The sequence below is a fragment of the Trichosurus vulpecula genome, chromosome 9, assembly GCF_011100635.1.
Source record: "Trichosurus vulpecula isolate mTriVul1 chromosome 9, mTriVul1.pri, whole genome shotgun sequence".
In the NCBI taxonomy this organism is placed as follows: Eukaryota; Metazoa; Chordata; class Mammalia; order Diprotodontia; family Phalangeridae; genus Trichosurus; species Trichosurus vulpecula.
The window spans coordinates 185,486,096-185,508,143 of NC_050581.1; the positions used below are offsets into that span (position 1 = coordinate 185,486,096).

The following is a 22,048-nucleotide window of genomic DNA, read 5'->3' on the forward strand; positions in this document are numbered from 1 at the left end:
ACATGGAGTGCATGACAGACAACAGCCACGCTTGGAGAGACGAGCTGAAGTCACAAGCCACAGGGAGGGAGAGTCCAAAGGAACACAATGAATTTTATTTCTGGGGCAAGAAGGAGCCAATGGAGTTTCTTGAGCAAAGGAGTGACCTGGTCAACCCCATGCTCTAGTAAGACCAATCATGCTGCTGTGCAGAGGACAGATCAGAGAAGGAGAAATAAAGCATCTTTCCCTTGAATAGGAAATCTGCATTTCATTTTAAAGAAAAAATATGCTATCCCTTGTTTATTACTTCATGAATTTTCATAGATGCAAACCCCTTCGGGCTCAGTTACTTGGGATAAAAGTAAATTCTTTCCAGCTATAAAATTTGTCTCTGAGAACTACTTTGGGAGCATCTCATAGATTTTGGGAAATCGTTTTAGTGTTATTGGAATCTTTTAAATATTTCATTATCATTACTTTACATTCCTTCTTTAGCATAATTGTTTGCTAGCCAACTGGTTTCCACGTGGTCTTAAATCCCTAATCCACGTTATTATTTTTAATGATATTATCTTGGGGCCTGAAAATATTTTGTTGCATATGCATATTTTTATGTTACTTATTTTCTCACAATTATGTGATTTCCATTTTGGGGGCATAAATTCAACTTTTTAATTGACAGTCCTGCTTTAAAAACAAACTTGCGAGTTATAGTTTAGGTCAATCTCTTAAATTAATTTTTATATTATCAATTTAATATAAATATTCTCCCTAAAATCCTCTTCTAATGCCATGCCATTAACACACAAAAACTGTCTCAAAGAACTGATGAAGAGAAGGCTTCAAAGGCCAGGGGGGTGTCTTCAAGTATCTGAGGGGCCAGAAGATGGAGAAGAGTCCAATTTGCTCTGTTCAGTCCCAGAGAGAAGGGCTGGGAGCATCAGGTCAGGGTTTGAGAGGAGCAGATAGAAGCCTGATGACATAATGAGGGAAGTGCTCCAGGGGCCGATGATTCCCTTCAGGGTCAGAGGAGAAGGATTACAGAGGTCATTTAGAACCAGAAGGGAGTCCGGTGGCCATCTGGTCCAATCGATCCCTCCATTTTATGGAGGAGGATACCGAGACCCAAGTAGGTGACAAGGCCTGAGCACACAGGTGGCTAATAGCAGGGCCAGAACAGGCAGGTGGTGGGTCTCCTCTTATCAGAGGTCTTCAAACAAAAATGAGATGGCCACTGAGAGGAACTAGATGGCCCTTGGGGGCCTCGACTAAGATTCCTGGATTAGGCAGTTGTGGGTAGGGTCAGGCTGAGCTGTACAGGAAGGAGAGTCTAGCAGGTGGGAGGTGGGAAAAGGAGGTTTTGGACAGGCCAGCAACTATCCTGAATCATGGGGATCAGAAGAACAGGGGGCAGAAACTGCTAGCCTTGGGGCTGGGGGAGAAGGAAGGAGATCTAAGTGAAGGCAAGACTTCCTCAGACCTGGGTGAGCCCCTCTCTTCCTGCCTCATCCAGTAGAATGCCCCGCTATCATTACCACACGCTTTCTCCTGGCTGCTTCCCTCTGCTCATAAACAAGTCCGTGTTTCCCCCATCCTCAAAAACCCCTCACTTGCTTCCATCCTGGATAATTACTATCTCCTGCCCCACTTCCCTTCTAGAGAAGGCCACTTACAGTGGGGGCTCCTTTCCTCTCACTCTCTACAACCCATCCTGCTTCTGATCTCCTCATTCCACCCACACCACTCTCTCCAAAGTTACCAAGGAAGGATCTCTTAGCTGGCAAATCCAATGGCCCTTTCTTGGTCCTCATCCTTCCTAGCTGCAGCCTTTGACACTGCCCATCACTCTCTCCTACCTATCTGAGAGCCCTTCTGTCTCCTTTGCTGGATCTTCATCCAAATCACTCCTGCTAATGGTGGGGATCCCCAAAGGCTGTGCCCTGGGCACTCTGCTCTTCTTCCTAAACCATCTACTTGGCAAGTTCATCAGCTCCTACAGATTCAATTACCATCTGTATTGCTGAAGCTGACAGGTAGCTGGCACAATGGTTAGAGTACCAGGCCTGGAGTCAGGAAGATTCATCTTCCTGAAATCAAATCTAGCCTCAGACACTCACTAGCTGTGTGACCCTGGGCAAGTCACTTCACCCTGTTTGCCTCAGTTTCTTCATCTGTAAAATGTGCTGGAGAAGGAAATGGCAAAGCACTCCAGTGTCTCTGCCAAGAAAACCCCAAATGGGGTCACGGAGAGTCAGACTCAACTGAAAATGACTGAACAGCAACAGTGATCTCAAACCTGCTTATCCTCCACTAACCTCTCTGCTGATCTCCAGTCTTGCATCACCAACTGCCTATCAGACATCTCACAGATGGTCAAAACTGAACTCCTTATCTTTCCCCCAAATCCTTCTCCTTTTCAAACTCCCAGTCGTCCCTCAGGTTCACAACTTAGGAGTCACTCCGGACTCCCCCACATTCAATCTGGTGTCAAGGCCTGTCGATTTCTCCTTTGCAGCTTCTGTCCTATACATCCCTCACTCCCTGGTGCAGACCCTCATCTATAGCCTACTGGGTGGTCTGCCTGCCTCGAGTCTCTCCCCACTCCAATCCATTCTCCATTCAGCCACCAAAGGGATGTTCCCAAAACAAGTCCAACTGTGTCACCCCCTACTCAATAATCTCCAAGAGCTCACTATCGCCTCCAGGATTCCCTCTCCTTGGCATTCAAAGCCTTTCATAACTGGGACTCTTGGGCTGGCCAGGGAAGCCTCCAGAGGCCTCCATACAATGAAATTTTTAAATGCATAAAATAAAACCCACAGGATTATGAAGGAAACCAACAATATTGAACTACAGCTCTGCAAACATTTCAAGAACAAGTTCACCCGCCCAGATTAAGCAGCTCTGCGGGGGCTTAAATGAGATTAAATGGAGGCTTTTCGTTCTGTCTTTAGTGGAGTGCCCACCTGCTGGCACCGTGCCAGCTAAGTGCACCTCTCAAATCTTGAACCCTGCAGGGCCTCGAGAAATATCTCTTGACTGGTTGATGAAAAGCATATCCAGCTTCCATGAAGATGTTTTATTTGGAGATGCATTATTTTACTCTGCCATCCCCTCAGGCCATTGTTCTTTCCCTCCCTCTTCCCTTTCACAGCTAAAATTCTAGAAAAAGCTGACTCCATTCCCTGCTTCCTCTTCCTCAATTCCCACTCACTCTTAGGGCCCAGCATGGTGCCTGACATAGACAGACACCTACTAAGTACTTGGTGACTGAGTGCCAGGGTGGGGGAGAGACAGAAGTAAAAGGTCCCATCACTTGAATTATTCTCATCGCTTTGGAGGGACTGAAGGACCCAAGCTGGAATCTGGAACTGGGGACTGAAGAGCTCTGTTCTTGAGAACAGAATGCCAACTGCCCAGTAGACCAGCGTGACCAGCAAAGGCTGGAAGACTGTGGGAAGGCCATTCTGGACGACTTCCCAAAGGAGGCGGCATTTGAGAGGAATCGGGCAGTCGGTAGAGAGGTCATTCAAGGCCTAGAGAAGAGTAGGAGCAGAGGGACCAAGGCAGGGAAGTGGAGGCACTGTGGTGGGGCCTGGAAAAGGGGAAGGAAGGGTGGACAGCAGGTCCCCCTGGTGGCACACTTCTCTCAGCCTCCCCTTCCTTCTCTGTGAAATGAGAAGGGCAGTCTCAATGGCTTCCAGGATCCCTTCTGGCTTTAAATCTGCACTCCTATCACTATAGCACAGAGTATCTGGTAAGGAGCAGAAGAGATAAGGGTGAAGAGATAGAGAACAGGAGAGGGCCTTAAGCACAGGGCAGAGCCCCAGAGGGAGACTTTAGAACCACCCCCAGGTGGGAGCCTGAGGAGGGGGGTGCCACATCACTGAGATCCCGTGGGGTTATCAAATTAAGTGGAGTGGGGGAGGTGGAAGAAGAGTCTCCCTACCCCAGGCCAGCCAAATCAATGAACTTCTAGAAAATAAGGAGCAAGAAACAGAGATGAGGAAGTATTTCAGTTCTTAAACTCAAGGGGAAAAAAATGTTTACACTTTATTACCCCTTCGTGGAGGTGGGAAAAGTTCTCCACTTAAACTTGTTGGAATGAGAGGGCTTCCAGCAGACCCCCAGGAGCCCTGCCCTTTGTGAATCAAACCTCTCTGGGGGCTCTGAGGAGCACGAGCTCTGTGAGTACAGGACAGCTATGGTGGGCCTCAACAGGGAATGTTCTTTGCTTCTTGGGGGTGGGGGGGAGGAGGGGATTTAAACCACTCCCCCACATTAGCCATGGCATCTACCTGCCTAGCAGAAGGCACCCAGCAAGGAGTAGGCCTGCTCAGTCACTATCAGCTTTGAGGGTCCCAAGCACCGTCAAGGATTGAGCTGCAGAGCAGAACTAGCCCAGGGAGCGCAGGTGTGTGATTCCTAGAAGAGAAGCCAGGCCCAGGGGAACAGCAAGAGGGTCCCACAAGAAGGGGAAAGCACTGAGGGCCATGTTCCCTGGGGTACTGCTGTCTCCAAGTATCCCCTAGACTCCAGGCACGTGCCTACCAACTCCTCAGTCACGTAGCATGTGTAGTTGTGACCCCAGGTGGGTGTTTTCTTATGCTTCTTATAAGGCCATTCCTGCTTTCGGTGCGCTAAGGGCTTGGCTATGAGTGAATTGTGTCCAATGACTATCGAGGGTAAGCGCAATGGTGAGGGCTTGGGAGCCATGTTTTAGGAGGGCAGACCCAGATCCTGAACCTGGGGTAGCTGGCCCTCAAGGGATCCAACCTGTTGGTGTGACTAGGGGGTGCTACAAATACCCTAAAGTTTTAAAGATAACTATGTGTTCAATAGTATTCAATTTCTAAAAACTAAATGCCCCTCATCTTTTCCATACAAAATCCTTGGTATAATCAATGTGGTCTCATTCAGACATGGTGGGGGACAATGGGAGAAAGATACTATTCAGGGAATGGGTTAAGATACATCATAAGATAATTATCTATTTCTCACACGGGGATTCCTTGACTTGTGCACAACACGCCAGGAACCTCACCATTAGGATGACCTCATCATCTACAAAATCCCATCAGCCTTGGGGAGGATGGGGCCATGAAGTCCACAACCTCCTTTAAGGAGAAAGCTTAGCTCACTATCTTTGCAGCTGCCCTCTGTGGGGGCTCGTGCCTCAACAGATTGTAAGCAGCTTGAGGGCAGGGACTGACACTGTTTTTTGTATTTTTATCTCCAGTGAGCACAGTGCCTGGCACATAATAGTAGCTTACCTAATGTTTATTAACTAACTTGACTGCTCAGCTGGTTCTGTTCATAAGAATATACTAGAAGACTCTGGCTGGCATTCTCAGCAAAACCAAGCACAGAATTCTGCTTATTCTTTGAGAAATTAGAAACTGAAGGGCTGATGTAATGAAACCCTTGATTAGAGGGAGCCTGTGTCTAGACCACATTGGCTGAAAACTGAAAAACTACCAAATGAGTTTGTAGCCATTGTTACTATAAATCTGGGGGCCAGAGGTAGAGTTGGAAAATTTATTACAAATGGAAAATTTCCCAAACTAAGTGCCAGCAACAAGCACTTGACCGATTGTGAGTGGTTAAATGTTTAAACGGTTGGTAGTAAACTTTACATGTAGGAATAAAAAATGGTGGAACATATTTGGAGGTGGCACTTGGAGGATCAAGTCCTTAGGTAACCATGATGAGACAGATCACATGTAGACATAGGGTACCTCAAAATCTATAAATGGAACTCATCACCAAGGCAATGAGTTGAAGACTACCAAATGTCCCAGTAACATTCACAGAACACATCTCCATTATCCACAGGGAAAAATAACTGGGTGAGCCAGGCTCATATTGCATATCGAAATAGGACATGGAAGATCAACTGGTCACTGCAAACGTGAACCATATTTACAGGGAAATCCTTCCAGGGAGAACCACATGTGTATTCAAATACTGAGGAATCAAACCATCTGCTTCCTCAATCACAGTCCTCTCTTGCTCAGGCATGAGCTCATGGAATAACATAATTTTTAGCTGAGCTGCCATCCCATTGGTTGTGAAGGAGTAGTTAAACTTACACTTTGGACAACTCACTCACCTGCTGTCAAGGGTGGGGTTGGAGATGATGGGGATGTCAGTGGAGAACTTGCCCCAGATCCTGCTAAGACCAAAAAAAAAAAAAGTGTCACATTAACCAAAGAAGAATATGGAAAATTCAGCATTAGCCAAGGACATGGATAAGGATTATATACTCTCTGCTCAGTGGTGATACAATTCAGAAAATTCAGAGAAAACTCATTCATTGATGGACTCCACTTCTGTCTGCCTTTCATTGCTCCTTCAGGTCTGGTCCATTTTAGAATCCATTTCCACAATCGAACCAATTCTGCCATCACTCCTGGATGTGTGTGTCAGCCTACTTCCCCGGAGCCCCACTTGCCATCCCTGTAACTTCCTTCATCATCCCAAGAGCTCCTCCTTGGTCACCGCCCCTTGACTTGTGTTCTTTCCCCCATTAGAATATAAGCTCCTTAAGGGCTGGGACTTAACCTTACTTTTGTATTTGTATGCTCAACACTTAGTATAGTGGTTAGCACATAGGAAGTGCTTAATAAATGATTTTTCTTTCATTCATTCATTCAGTCAGTTGGTCATCCACCTGTCTGTCCACCCATCTATCCATCTGTCCACCCATCCATCTGTCCACCCACCCATCTGTCCACCCATTCTTCTGTCCACCCATCTATCCATCTGTCCATCTATCCCATTTTGGGCAAGTTTCAGTAGCCTGCGCAACAGAAGGTGCTATTTCTTCCTGTCCCAATGGCCACCCCTGAGGTGATACCACAGATGGGAAGGGCAATCGTGGCACTTGATGAGAATGCAACTGCATTAAAAACAAAATGTTCTTCCCCAGAGTCCTGTGGGTGATATGGATAGTGCAGGCAGGATTCCCATTTTTTTTTTGCAGGGAGGTGCTATTTTCTGGCACTTGACATTACAGAAAATCCCCAGTTACTCAGGGGATGGCTAGCCAGCTTAGATATCATCCAGGCCCCGGCTTATTCCTCCATCTGAGTGCCGATCTTTCCTCCTTGTTCACACTGATAAGATTTCCATTTTCTGAAGATGGCGGCTGGAAAGCAGGGACTTGTCTAGGGCTCTCCCCCAGGACCGTCCAAACACCAAAAAAAATGGCTCTGAACAAATTCCAGAACTGCAGAAACCATGAAATAGCACAGGGAAGCAGGGCTCCAGCCCAGGACAGCCTGGATGGTCACTGGGTAAGGTCTATCATGCACAGAGCTGGGAGCAGAGCCCAGCGTGGGCTTCGCACGGACCAACCAGACCAGGATCCAGGTGGAACAGGCCTTAGTGCCCTGAATCAGTGAGCTGTGGCAGTTAACGAGACTTCTCAACTCACAAACACCAAAGACAACAGAGAAGGTTAGTAGGAAAAGCTGCGGGGACAGAGTGAAGGAATTTGAGGTTCCAGTGGGGGTGGTGCAGCTGCAGAGCTACAGCTGCAGTTGCTTCTGGCCCCAGGCCCACCTGGTGGGAGGAATTAAGTGGTGGATCAGAGCAGGAGTGCAGAGCCTGCTTAAGATCTGGGTCAAGGTCTGGATTGGCGGTTCTTGGGGGAGAAGGAGCGCTGTTGTGGCACAGCTTGCTGTATAGAAATAGCTCTGAAAACAACAGCGCAGCCCCTCAAGCTTGGGACAAAGTACTCTCTACTCTACAAGCAGTCATACCCCAATGAAAAACTCAAGGATCAAGTAGTTGGCTGGGAACATGGCCAGGCAGAGAAAATGGACTCAGATTCAGACTCAGACTTTGGAATCTTTCTTTGGTGACAAAGAAGACCAAAACATACAGCCAGAAGAAGTCAACAAGGTCAAAGAGCCTACATCAAAAGCCTCCAAGAAAAGCATGAACTGGTCTCAGGCCATGGAAGAGCTCAAAAAGGATTTGGAAAAGCAAGTAAGAGAAGTAGAGGAAAAATTGGGAAGAGAAATGTGAATGATGCAAGAAAACCATGAAAAACAAGTCAATGACTTGTTAAAGGAGACCCAAAAAATACTGAAGAAAACAACACCTTAAAAAATAGACTAACTCAAATGGCATAAGAGCTCCAAAAAGCCAATGAGGAGAAGAATGCCTTGAAAGGCAGAACTAGCCAAATGGAAAAGGAGGTCCAAAAGACAACTGAAGAAAATACTACCTTAAAAATTAGATTGGAGCAAGTGGAAGCTAGTGACTTGATGAGAAATCAAGATATTATAAAACAGAACCAAAGGAAAGAAAAATGGAAGACAATGTGAAATATCTCATTGGAAAAACCACTAACCTGGAAAATAGATCCAGGAGAGATAATTTAAAAATTACTGGACTGCCTGAAAGCCATGATCAAAAAAAGAGCCTAGATATCATCTTTCAAGAAATTATCAAGGGGAACTGCCCTGATATTCTAGAGCCAGAGGGTAAAATAGAAATTGAAAGAATCCACTGATTGCCTCCTAAAAAAGATCCCAAAAAGAAAACTCCTAGGAAAATTGTCGCCAAATTCCAGAGCTCCCAGATCAAGGAGAAAATACTGCAAGCAGCCAGAAAGAAACAATTTGAGTATTGTGGAAACACAATCAGAATAATACAAGATCTAGCAGCTTCTACATTAAGGGATCGAAGGGCTTGGAATATGATATTCCAGAGGTCAATGGAGCTAGGATTAAAACCAAGAATCACCTACCCAGCAAAACTGAATATCATGCTCCAAGGCAAAATATGGACTTATAACAAAATAGAGGACTTTCAAGCTTTCTCAATGAAAAGACCAGAGCTGAACAGAAAATTTGACTTTCAAACACAAGAATCAAGAGAAGCATGAAAAGGTAAGCAAGAAAGAGAAATCATAAGGGATTTAGTAAAGTTGAACTGTTTTGTTTACATTCCTACATGGAAAGATGAGGTGTATAATTCATGAGACCTCAGTATTAGGGTAGCTGAAGGGAATATACATACATATATATATATATATATATATATATATATATATATATATATATATATATAGACAGAAGGCACAGGGTGAGTTGAATATGAAGGGATGATATCTAAAAAAATAAAATCAAATTGATCGATGAGAGAGGAATATATTGAGAAAGGGAGAGATAGAATGGGATAAATTATGCCGCATAAAAGTGGCAAGGAAAAGTAGTTCCGTTGGGAGGGAAGAGGGGGCACGTGAGGGGGAATGAGTGAATCTTGCTCTCATCAGATTTGACCTGAGGAGGGAATAACATACACACTCAATTGGGTATCTTACCCCACAGGAAAGAAGGAGGAAGGAGATAAAAAGGAGGGGATGATAGAAGGGAGGGCAGATGGGGGAGGAGCCAATCAAAAGCAAATACTTTCGAAAAGGCACAGGGTCAAGGGATAGGGGATAGGATAGGAAGGAACAAAATATAGTTAGTCTTTCACAACATGAGTACTGTGGAAGAATTTTACATAATGATACACACATGGCCTATGTTGAATTGCTTGCCTTCTTAGGGAAGGTGGGTGGGGAGGGAAGAGGAGAGAGAACTTGGAAGTCAAAGTTTTAAAAGAAGATGTTCAAAACAAAGTTTTTGCCTGCAACTAGGAAATAAGATATACAGGCAATGGAACATAAACATCTATCTTGCCCTATAAGAAAGTAAGGGAAAAGGTAATGGGGGGGGGTGGGGTGACAGAAGGGAGGGCTGACTGGGGAATGGGGAAATCAGAATATATGCCATCTTGGAGTGGGGGGGGAGGGTAGAAATGAGGAGAAAATCTGCAATTCAAACTCTTGTGAAAATTAATGCTGAAAGCTAAAAATATCAAATAAATAAATAAATTATGATTAAAAAAAAGATTCCCATTTTCTGTGCTTTCTATGCTCTCCCTCTACGTGTCTGAGGAGGATGCAGACCCACAAGCCCCCTTTCTTCCCAGACTCCATGTGTCAATCCCAGCTGTGCTATCTCTTTACACTTGACTACAGACCCTCTTGCAAGGCTCTATTTTTTGCTGACCAACTCTTCAGATCAGGCTAGATGCTGTGGAACTTCTTCTCAACTGTATGAGAAAAGGCTTACTTGACTATTCAGATCTATTTTGTGCCTTAATTTGTTATTCCCATACACCTTCATCTTCAGAAATGAGAGAGGCAGAGAGGCCATGGCTGGCTAGGGAGCTGCCTCCCTCCATGGGGTCAAGGTCATTGTAGGTGAGGCTCAGGCTGATGGGCCCTCTGAACAAGTTACCTGAATTATTGGAGTTGCTGTACTTAGCTGTCTGATCTTCACTGCTTTCAAATGCAGAGCGCTTTGATTTCTTAAAAAAAAAAAAATAGCAGAAGAAGGAAAAGAATGAGGCAACAGGCTGAAGCAGTGGGGAGATTTAAAACAAACAGTCCTAAGTGGCCGTCCTTACACATCTGAGAAGACTAAAATCCAGCAAGCTTCTGGACTGGGGAGTCTTAGCACCAGAAGGCACCAAATTTAGGGATACTTTGGAAGATTGAGCTGTGTCAATTGATACACTTTTTAAAACCAGAAGCAAAGAAAATAGATAATAGGAAAAAATGTTATTTCAAAGTAAAATTCTGGTATTTTTTGCATTGATTGAGGCATCTGGTCCTTTTGGAGTTAGAGGTCATTTAATTCAGGGGTTCCTAACATGGCATTTGTCAATGTGTGGTTTTTTTAAACATGGTTGTTTGTGTGTGTTTCAATATAACTGGTTTTCTTTGTAATCTTTGTGTTTTATTTGTGTACTTAGAACTGAATCTGAGGTACTGACCACAGGCTTTGCCAGATTGCCCAGTGGGTCTCTCTCTCTCTCCCTCACACACACACACACACACACACACACACACACACACGCACACGCACACGCACACGCACACGCACACGCACACGCACACGCACACGCACACGCACACACACTCTAAGAACCTGTGATCTATACAGGAAACTGAACTGAGCCAAATTTATAGGAATACAAGTTATTCTCCAATTGAGAAATGGTCAAAGGATATGAACAGACAGTTCTCAGAGGAAGAAATTAAAGATATCCATAGGCATATGAAAACTTGCTCTAAATCACTATTGATTAGAGAAATGCAAATCAAAACAACTCTTAGGTACCACATCTCTCCTGTCAGATTGGCTAACACGACAAAACAGGAAAATGATAAATGCTGGAGAGGATGTGGGAAAATTGGAACATTGTTACATTGTTGGTGGAGTTGTGAACTGATTCAGCCATTCTGGAGAGCAATTTGGAACTATGTGCAAAGAGCTATAAAAATGTACATATCCTTTGACCCAGAATTACCACTTCTAGGGCTATATCCCAAAGAGATCACACAAGTGGGGGATGGACCAGTATGTACAAAAATATTTATAGCAGCTCTTTTTGTGGTGGCAAAGAATTGGAAATCAAGGGGATGCCCATCAATCAGGGAATGGCTGAACAAGTTATGGTATGGAATACTATTGTTCTATAAGAAATGAGGAACAGATGGACTTCATTATAACCTGGAAACACTTATATGAACTGATGTTGAGTGAGGGAAGCAGAACCAGGAGGTCACTACACATGATTACAGACACACAGTATCTGTAAGGACTAACTTTGATAGGCTTGGCTCTTCTCAGCAATACAAGGTTCAAAGACAACTCCAAAGGACTCAAGATGGAGACCGCTGTCTACATCCAGAGAAAGAACTGTGGAGTCTGAATGCAGATTGAAGCAAACTATTTGCTCTCTTTCTTTCTCTTCTTTTTTGGCTTCATTTCTCCTTTCTCATGATTCATCCCATTGGTTAGAATTCTCCTTTTCAACTGCACTATTATGTAAATAAGTTCAATGCAAAGGTATATGTAGAACCTATATTGAATTACATGCCATCTTTGGGGGGAGGGGAGAGGAGAGAGATGGAGAGAAAATGTGGAACCCCAAAACTTGTGTAACTGAGTATTGTAAACTAAAAATAAAAATAAATTTATGATTACAAAAAGAATTGATTAAAAAAGCAATTATTAAACAAAACAAAACAAAAAAAGAACCTGTGATCTAATCAAACCCCTTGTTTTTAGGGAGTAGTCAACAGACACAGTGACTTCTCTAACATCTTTAGAAGCAGGGGCAGAATTTGAACCTGGCTTCTCTGGCTCCAAATCCAGCCCTCTTCCTTTCTATCCCAGCATCCCATAAAGCTCCCTTGCTCTATAGGAAGGTAAGGATAAAGTTCTCATCAGGTGAGAAGGATCTGCTGTCATACTGAGTGCAATTCATTAAAGTGACACTCACACAAAATCTAAGGGGTGAAAGTGAGAGTGGACTCAGGAGTGAGATGGCCCCGTTTCCCTATAGATTTCATGCAGTTTGTAAAAAATAAAGGCTGCAAAGCAGGGCTTCTGAGGTCAGCTGAACATCGAGGGGCCAGAACCTTTGCCACATCCACACTGTCCGGGCTGGTCGGCCACAATGCCCACACCCTTCTCACCTTCCGAGCTAAGATCTTCCGTTTCCTCCTCTCTTCCTCAGAGCCGTGGTGGGACTTGGCTCTTGTCAATCTGCGATGCTGGTGAATCTTTAAAAAAAACAACCACCACAGACATCAGGCCTCCCCCACAGAGAAGAGATCCGCCGGGCTTCAGTTCTGTCCCACAGATGGATGCCCCTTCCCAATGGGAGAGACCCTGTGACTGGAGGGCATCTCAGGCTGGGAACATTTATTAAGCTCTGGTTGTGAGCCAGGCACTGTGCTGGGGACCAGGGGGAGGAGGCTAGGACAAGGTCTGGGGAGCTCCTGGAGAAGGAAATATCATCTACAAATGTAGGCCAGTTTCCTCTCTGTAGCTTACAGCCTTAAGAGAGTCATGGAGAACAGTGGGGTCAAACCCAGATAGAAACAAGGGGGTCTCTACACATATGTAAGGCTCCCTGCAGGCCACACGTGGCCTTAGAAAACCACTTGTTTATGGATTTTTTTAATGAATACAACATATTAAAATCAAAGAAGAACTGGTTTCAGACCCCACTCAGGAGTGCTGTGGGCCCCATCCGACTCCTCTGGCCTCACGCAACAAGAGCACCAGGGTTGGGGCCTAAACCCAGGGCTTCCTGGCACCAAGGCCAGCTCTCTATTCAGGATTCAGACAAAAACGAAAACAGCCCCTGCCTCCAACTTCCATTCTACCAAGGGAGTGCAGAATGTATACAAAGTGATTGTGTATGCGTGTGTGTGAGTGTGAGAGAGAATATGTCTGTGTGAGAGTGTGTGTGTGTGTGCGTGTAGCACTAACCCTAACTCTGAGGGGGTCAGGAAAGGACATGTGTGTAGGAGGGGGCCCTGGAGCTGGGCAATGGGGACATGGGGGATGGCCTGTGAGAGCAGGGAAGGGTGTGCTTGGGGAATAGGTGCATTAGCTGCTTGGACTGGTGAGGTCAGTCTGGAAAGACAGGCTGGGGCCAGACTAGGAAGGGCTTTAAACTCCAAACGGTTTTCCCTTTGAGGTCACCTGGGTAAAACGGATGAACCAGGCAAGCTCAGGCCGCCTCTTGTGCTCCAACCTGGCTCCCCAAAGCCCTTGCCATCCGGCCCTCCTCAGTTTTCTGGTGGCAGGTACTCCCCGGGAGGCACAGGGAGTGTGCCCAGCTCTTTTTGCTCCACTCACCCTTTGGTGACTTCAGTTGCTGAAATGGCTACAACCTTCACGCCACTGGAGATGAATCCCAAACTTTTCTAGCTTCAACTTTTCCCCAGGGGTCTACCTCCACATTGTTAACTACCTGCTAGACAATTAGATCAGGGGCTCTTAACCTGAGGGGGACCATGGACTCCCAAAGGAGTCAGAGAAATTAGATGGGAAAAATATGTCTACAGATATATTTCAATATAATTGGTTTTCTCTAAGATCCTACATATTTTATTTTATGCTGTCTTATTTGCTTGTTTTTATGTCCCCAGATCACAGTGAGGTAACTAGATTAGAGTAAGCACTTAATAAATGTTCCACTCATTCCACTCAATTCACCCATCTATCCACCCACTGCATCCATCCATCTATCTATCCACCCATCCATCCACTCATCTTACCCACCTATCAATCCAGCCACCCATCCATCCATGTATCCATTCATCACCCACCCACCCACCCATCCCATCTATCCACTCACCTAGCCAGCCAGCCATCTACTCACCCACCCACCCATCTTGAAGGCATGCATTCTAACCCTGAGTAGTACAGATAGATAGCTAACCCTCTAGTCTACCCACCCCCATTGGCTACATCTTTCCTAAACAGAAAACATGAACAATCATGAACAAATCACCAGTTTTTGCTCTTCGATCAGCCTCTTCTCTATGCATTCTTTGGCAGTTTTCAATGCCTCTTTTAACTTTGTGGGGATCTGGACAGAAAAGGAGAGAGAGGAGGCCTTGATCAACAATCAGGGCAAAATAAGAACTGAGTCCATTTTCCCGTGCCCATCTTTCCTTCTAGGAGTGCTTATTGGCTAGGAACAAGCAGCCGCCTGAAACGTGATAAGGAAGAAGTTGCCACCACCAGATCCAGCCCAGCCAGCCCCGGCACCAACAACATGCTCAGCTGCCCAACCCTTTCATAGAGAGCAGGTAAAGCGAAATGATTCATCAGAACAGAGCTGTCGTGACAGAAGGGACACAAGAGGCCATCTGGTCCGGACTCCTCATCTCACAGTGGAGGAAATTTGCCCAAATTCACCCCGGAGGAAGTGGCCCAGGGAGGAACTGAACTCGGGTCCTGCGCCTACATCCAAGGCTCTTTCCGCTGAGCCATGATCAATAATCACATTCTTATTCACTCCCAAAGAATGCCCCTCACAACTGGAGTTTTCTGCCTAGGGCTCCTGCAAGCCACTGCTCAGTGTCTCAGCCACCATCCTTCTTGGAGAGCAAACAAAGCAACGTACAATTCAAGGGAACTTAAGAGTCCTCTAGCCCAAGATCAGAATCAGAGAAAGACTCCAAGAATCAGACTCTGAACCCGGTTAACTCAACTCAATGTATATAGCCTAGAAAATGGGCACATATAGACTTTGGTCAGGAACAGTGAGGCTCCCCTGGTGATCTGTGCAGCCATGAGTACAAGGGTGGGAGGAGAAGGGGGAGAGAACCCAGGGTGAAAAGCAAGCAGATAAACACAACCCTAAGAAATGATGGGGTGTCTGAGGGTTCCCGGGGCACTGACTTAACTACGCAGAGAATTAACAGATCTTCTGAGCTGATCCAATGGAGAAAATCCTTTTCCTTTGCATTTTGGAACATGAAGACTCTCCTAACTTAAGAGGACTTTCTTAAAGGCACCCCAGAACCCCTCCAGCCATACTCAGGACCCCCGCTTTCTCTTTTTTGGCCCCAGACAGATGACAAGCCCACAACAAGCCCCTGGTGACCAAATCACATGACGCCCACTTTACCTTAAACTGTGGCTTCTCTGAGCTGGTTAAGAAAACGTCACTGAATAGCCTGCAGAAACAAAACAAGATGAAAACGAGTTATTCATTTACAACCAAGGAGACGAGGATATTCATAGGAACCTCTCAGATCTTTTGTCCTTTCTCTGTGCCTGTGATTTTGTTGGTATTGGGAACTCCCTCAGAGCAAAGTCCCTCCACAGTACAGGTCAACACCTCCTTGGCCGCTCAGAGTCGGGGGCAGGGGGAGGTTCAGCCACTTGCCCTGGATGCCCAGGTAGCATGTCACAGGGCTCCAGGTTCTCCTGACTCCAAGCCTGGCCCTCTATCCACCGAGCCTTGCTGCCTCCCTTTCTCTGCATGGCAAAAATAATTTTGACATTTATGGCCTGAGAACACAGGAGCACTGCGAAGGCCACACAACACACGGCCCCAGGAAATCCTCTCCCTGTGGCCTCAGCACCACCTTCTGAAGCACAGTTACTCTGGGATCCTCCTGCTGATTTCCTGGTCTCTATTTTGTATACATTTATATGTGTCCATGTTGCTCTCCCCACTAGAACATAAGCCTCTTGGGGGCAGGGCAGCTTTCACTTTTGTCTTTGTAGCCAGAGCACATGGCACGTACACTTCATAACGCTTGCTGGCTGACTGCCAACCCCAGAGGGAGGTATTTTAGAGGTCCTTGGACACTTTTCTGGATCTGTGGTCTCCTCTGGGGAGAACCCATTCCCACCTCCCTGTCCCCCGGGATTCTTGTCCTTCCATAAACCCTCCTCCCAGGAGCTCCCCATCCAGCCCCAGGCCCTCTCCTGGCCTGACACGACCACATCTTTGGATGACTGTCCCCCGGGGAGCAGGCTGCTCTGCACATTCATCAAGCATTGGGCAGCCTTACGACAAATGCAATCACCCAGCTAGAATAAAGAAGGGCCATAAAGGCTCGCTGACTGACCAGGGGAATCTTCAGAGGCATGGAAAGGGAATTGCCCGGGTGGAATCTAGCAAACATATCACACCTTCTCTCAAAAAAAAGCTGATCCCAAGCATGACGCCTTCCCCACAGAATGGCTACCTGCTTGGGGGTGTTGAGGAGAGAAATAACTGAAAAACTCTGAAATGCCCAGAGGTCAGGTCATTGAGAAGGCAGCATTCTGAAGTGTGTGACTGTGTGGACACGCACGCACATGGTATGAGCACCTGAGTAGCCCGTTTGCCTCATTTTCCCAGGGGCTGGCTCAGGACCCACCACTACTCTAGGCAAACACAGCTTAATGAAGCCTAGGTGATCCCTCTTCACTGACTCTTAAAACAAGCTATACCTGAAGTAGGTCAGAATTATGTGGAAGAAAAAAACATTGGATTTCATCTTTAAAATCAGTCATCAGAGAGAAAAACCACTGGGTTTGCAGCGAGGAAATGTGTCTTCAAAAAGGTCGCTTCCCTCCTTACAGCCAGTATGTGTTCAGAGAGTCTGAAAACCGTTGGGTGGTGCCCAGAAGCCATTTTCCCATAGAAACTATGTTATAAACAGTGGTTATGTTCCTGGGACAGCCCACAGAAACCTATCTCACCCATAATTGCCTTTCTCTTCCACTTATGCACTAATGATAACGCCTTCCATGAGGATGATTGTGGTGGGCTCCAATCAAGGGAGTCCCCATGCCACGAACACTGGAAACCAAGTGACACCGGTGAGTTACGTAGAATCCATCAAGCTCTCCAGGGGGAATCCATCAACAATAATTTATCAAGAGCCTACTATGTGCCCGTCAGCTGGGACACATTTAGAAAGCACCTAACATATGCCAGGCACTGTGCTAAGTGCCAGTGATACAAAGAAAGGCAAAAAGAGCTTCTGCCTCAAGGAGCTCACAGTCCAATGAAGAAGCTGACATGTGAACAAACAGATAAGTACAGAGTAGAGAGGTGACCCTTTGGGGGTAGGGACTGTAGCAGATGGACAGACCAGGATGGGTCTCCTGTAGACACACACACACACACACACACACACACACACACACACACACACCCCTCTTCCACACCAGGAGAGCGGGGAGCTCAGGGGCACCATTGGAATCAGCTGGGGTGGGGGCCAAGAGGGTAAAGGAAATTCTTCCATTGACCAGAGGGGCCAGGGGATGGAGAGGGTCTGGGTCTGGGGGAAAGGTCAACATTCCTGGTCCTGGTAACTTGTCAGGCCCCTGGGGCCATTCATGACCAGCTATTTAGACCAGGAGATCAAGGGATATGGGCAGAGATCAGGGCTCTAAGGAAACAACGCATGTGACCCTCATCCTTGGCCTCCCTCTCCAGGAGATCACACTGAAAGCTCTTAGTATGCCAGAAAGCATGGCAGAACCAGAGCTGCTCCTCCACATACATACACACATGCACGTATACACACGGGCACGCACACACACACACACAGGTGCAGGGCTGACCTAGTTCAGAGCAGAGCCAACAAGCATCTTGGCATTACACAGGAAGCATTTCGTTCTGTGAGAAACAAGGCCTACGAAGAATACAGAGCAGCGTGGAGGGCTGATACAAACAAGCACAGTGAGTGGAACTGGGAAAACAGCCTACAAGTGGTCACCACTGCCGCCACCACTGATCAGAACTGACTACTGGAAAACAGAGTGACCAGGGATGGCTCTCTTGCAGACGTCAGGCTGCCTCTAATCTCTGACTGGATGTGCTAATTAGTTAGACTGGTCTGGTTTTCTTGCTTTTTAAATTCTTTGTCATACAGGAAAGAGAGAGGGAGAAGACATCGTGGGAGGTAAAGGGGATGTGAAAAGATATTGATAAAAGAAGGGGGGAAAGGACAGGAAGAGTCTAAGAGGCCACAAACGGGTGGTCATGAGAATTCATTCACGCTGACAGCTCCCCAAAGGAAGAAGGTGGTAGCCATTGCCCAGCCTTTTCTCACGCTGCCTGTCAGGACATCCTGACTAGTCCCATGAGGGCAGGGCTAAGAATTCTCGGACTACAGACCAGGGGGATTCCCCCACCCCACCACAGGTGCCCTCTGGACTTACGGCATCTGTAAGAGGCGGGACACGGTAGGCATGCCATTCTTACAGGCTTCCTGAGACAGCAGAGCTTCTAGCACGGCCACTGGAAACCAAGAGACACCAGTGAGTTACACAGAATGCACTGGCAAACCCGCTGCCACCACCACCACCATCTGATGAGTCTCTGCTGGCTGATCAATACTGTGTCAAAACGCTTCGCACACACACAGATGGTGCAAACTGGGGAGAGTTACTTTGGCAATCCAGAGCATCATCACTGGGTGATGTAAAACACAGCGCTGGAGACTGCACGCTGAGATGAGGCGATGGTTTAATGTCAGAAATATGTTTTAAAAGAGTGAGAGGGGAGAAGAATTCAAGGCACCATTGCTAAAAAACATTTGTTCTTTTAAAAGCAGACATAAATCTGCTCCCTTGGAATTTCAAAAGCACCAGAGGAGCCCAGCTGCCTCCACACGAGATGCCAAAGGATGAAGACTAATCCCTTCCTGACAATGTCCCACCCGACAAGGTGCAGGGGGAAACCAATGGTCATCTTAGAATCTAAGGTCTTTGCAAGGCTTAGGTAATGGAGATGGAAATTACAACAACAACATTTACAGATCCTTTTAAGGCACTTCTGGTTTGATCCTGGCAATGGCTTTGGCAGGTGGGCACTCCAGGCATGACTAGCAGCTCCCATTCCCAGAATGCATTCCTCCCTCACCTCTACCCCTTAGAATCCCTGGGGGCCTTCAAAGGTCCACCTTCTCTGATACTCCTGGATGTTCTTGCCTCCCCTTCCCAAACCATTTTATTTCAGCTTTGCAGAGAGCCAGAGAGAAGAACACGAAAACAGATAGATAGAAAGATGATAGGAAGAAAAAGATAAAGACAAGAAGATTAATAGGGAGGCAGACACTGATAACAGCAAGATAGATAGATGCAGACAGATGATAGATGGATGGATGGACGGAGGGACGGATGGATAGACGGATGGATGTATGGACAGATGAATAGACGGACAGATATGTTTCCTCTTGCTCATCAAGGGCAAGGCTCACTTCACTTCTGTCTATACAAGTCCAGGACCCAGCACAGTGGGACACATCATAGGTGCTTAATAAATGCTGGTTGGTTGACTGAGTATCTCCATTTCACAGATGAGGAAACAGGAGGGGAGTGACTGAGCCAGCATCATTTGTCTGGTAAGCAGCAGAGCTGGCACCAGAAGCCAGCTCGTCTGCCTCTCCTCTACTCCACGGCCTGTCTGGATGGTGCCACGAGATCCTCTCTGACTCAGGCCTACATCCACACTCTGCCATCACCCATGCCTAGGCACGATCCCGTGATTACAGCAGTTTTCTCCCAAAACTCTGGCCTATTTCAGATTGTGGCACAAGCATTTTTAGCAGGTGAGCAAACAGTCTGGCTTTTCCCTGAGCCATTTCAGGGAATACCTAGATTCAAGGCCGCTAAAAGGTTCTAAATGTTTAAGGTGTCTCAATTGTGGGGCAAGATGACCCTAACTGGTCTCTTTGTTTGGACTGTGAAAAGGAGATATGTGAGCATCCAGACCTCAGGTGAAGCAGGAAAGACAAGTCTGAGAGCATACTGACCCACAGCCTCGGATGGGGCAGGAGGGAACGTGTCCACTGGCACCGAGTCCGGGGGCCGACCGTAGGTCATTTCATAAAGTAAGTGTCCGAAGCAGTGGACATCCACACTCTCTAACGTCTGTAGGGAAACAAGACAGAGCACCCCCATTCACTCCTGGACAGACATGAGGCTCAGTCTCCAAGCTTCCCTTGGCCTCCACACTCAGGTTTCACTACCTATTCTGTCTAATGAATAAGTCACAGCGTGACATCCCAACAGGTGGGTGACAAATGCCAAGCAAGCACAGAGTCAGATTAAAGGGCACTCTCTGAACTGTCTGTACTTCTCTGGACATTGCTGTCATCCCTCCCATCTCCCCAGCAGCCCTGGCCTGCCATCTTAACTGGCCCAGAAACCTCTCCTAGGCTCCCAGAGGGAGAAGTAAGGCCCTCAGAGCCAGCCAGTGTCAGCCCTGGAATGAACCTTTGGGAGCCTCATTTGACATGTGAGGAAGGCTAGGCTTAAAGTCCCTATTGAGGAAAGGGAAGTGTCCAAAGGAAAGCCCAGGGCTTCTGACTGAGTCCAGGCGCGGTTTTTCCTACTACACCATACTGCCTCAGACCCCAGGAGCAGGCCTGCCCCTGCCAAACCGTCTCATGTTCCCCCAATATGTCCAAGGCTCCCCACCCAATCCTGTGTCCTGCCATTGTGACGAGAATACATATTTCTACTTTGAAAATACTCTTCCCCCTTTACTCCATCAGGAACTTACATTAATTTTCCTAAATTGTGAGAAATAGGATCGATAGAAGGAAGGGAGCCCCAGTAAGGAGTTCTCGAGATCCAGCAGCTGGCACGTGTCTCCCTCCAGCATCACATTGGAAGAATGAAGATGGCCGTAAGGAAATCCCTTTTCATGGAGGAACTTTAATGCCTAAATCAGCCAAATGAAAAAGCAGGATTGGAGGCCACCTTGCTCACAGGAAGCAGCTTTGTTTGGCAAACGTGTTATCTGTGTTGTTCAAATTATTTCTCATGCACTTAGAATCTGTCCCTCTATTGCCCCTCCCCTCAAAGGAATCCCCTCCCTGCACACACATATAAAACCTGCAAATGTTTTACATTAAAAAAAAAAATCCTCCTAGGCCACAGAATCCCAATGTTGGAAGGGAGCTCAGAGACTAATCCTAACCCTAACTCCCTAAACGCCTCCCGACTCTAACCCATCTAAGCCAGTGGTGTCAATGGAGCTGCAAACCCTAGATAAGAATCTCTGCAGGCATACTAGGGCAGCCAGGTGGCACAGTGAGTAGAGCACCAGCCCTGGAGTCAGGAGGACCTGAGCTCAAATCCGGCCCCAGATACTTGACATGTACTAGCTGTGTGACCTTGGGCAAGTCACTTAACCCCAATTGCCTGGCCCTCCCCCCTCCAAAAGAAAAAAAAAAGGAAAAACCACATATTCACATTACCTACATTTTATTATATTTTTAGTCATCTTGTTAAATATTTCCCAATTTCATTTTAGTCTGGTTTGGTGCCCTGGGGGCTGCCACCATTCTGCAACATCCCCACAAAGTGGCGACCCAGTCTGGGGAGGGGGAGCCTCCTACCGTCCAAGGCAGATCAGGCTATTTTGCAACAGTTCTGGTTATTAGCAGGTTTTTCTGTACCTCAGGTCAAAACCTGGCTCCAGGCTCCCTCCCTTGCTCCCAGTCCTGCCTTCAGAGGTCAAGCTCTCATCTCTCTGCCCTGAAACAATTCTTCAGATACTTGAAGATGACTCTCAGATACTCCCTGAGCCCTCTCACCCTCGGTCCTTCCACTGACCCTAGGAAGGTATGGTCTCATGTTCCTCACCATCCCGGCCTCTTCTGATTTGTCAGTGCTTAATAAGGATTTATTTAGTCAACTTAAATTTCGTTGTTCTTGTTACAAGG

The 22,048-nt window shown here is 46.6% G+C and overlaps 1 protein-coding gene across 4 annotated transcripts in view; it reads right to left on the reverse strand.

The window, feature by feature from the left end:
• PXK (PX domain containing serine/threonine kinase like) overlaps window positions 1-22,048 on the reverse strand; it is a 104,549-nt gene that overhangs the window by 10,464 nt on the left and 72,037 nt on the right. The window contains exons 10-17 of one of the 4 annotated variants that reach the window (XM_036737358.1): window positions 20,881-21,042; window positions 20,129-20,246; window positions 18,534-18,612; window positions 15,493-15,541; window positions 14,368-14,445; window positions 12,536-12,622; window positions 10,287-10,356; window positions 6,095-6,154 (exon numbers count right to left, since the gene is read on the reverse strand). In XM_036737358.1, coding sequence (XP_036593253.1) covers window positions 6,095-6,154; window positions 10,287-10,356; window positions 12,536-12,622; window positions 14,368-14,445; window positions 15,493-15,541; window positions 18,534-18,612; window positions 20,129-20,246; window positions 20,881-21,042 — 703 coding nt within the window. Of the gene's footprint in view, window positions 1-6,090; window positions 6,158-10,286; window positions 10,357-12,535; window positions 12,623-14,367; window positions 14,446-15,492; window positions 15,542-18,533; window positions 18,613-20,128; window positions 20,247-20,880; window positions 21,043-22,048 lie in introns of all 4 variants that reach the window. The other 3 variants (XM_036737357.1, XM_036737360.1, XM_036737359.1) reach the window with 3 other exon arrangements.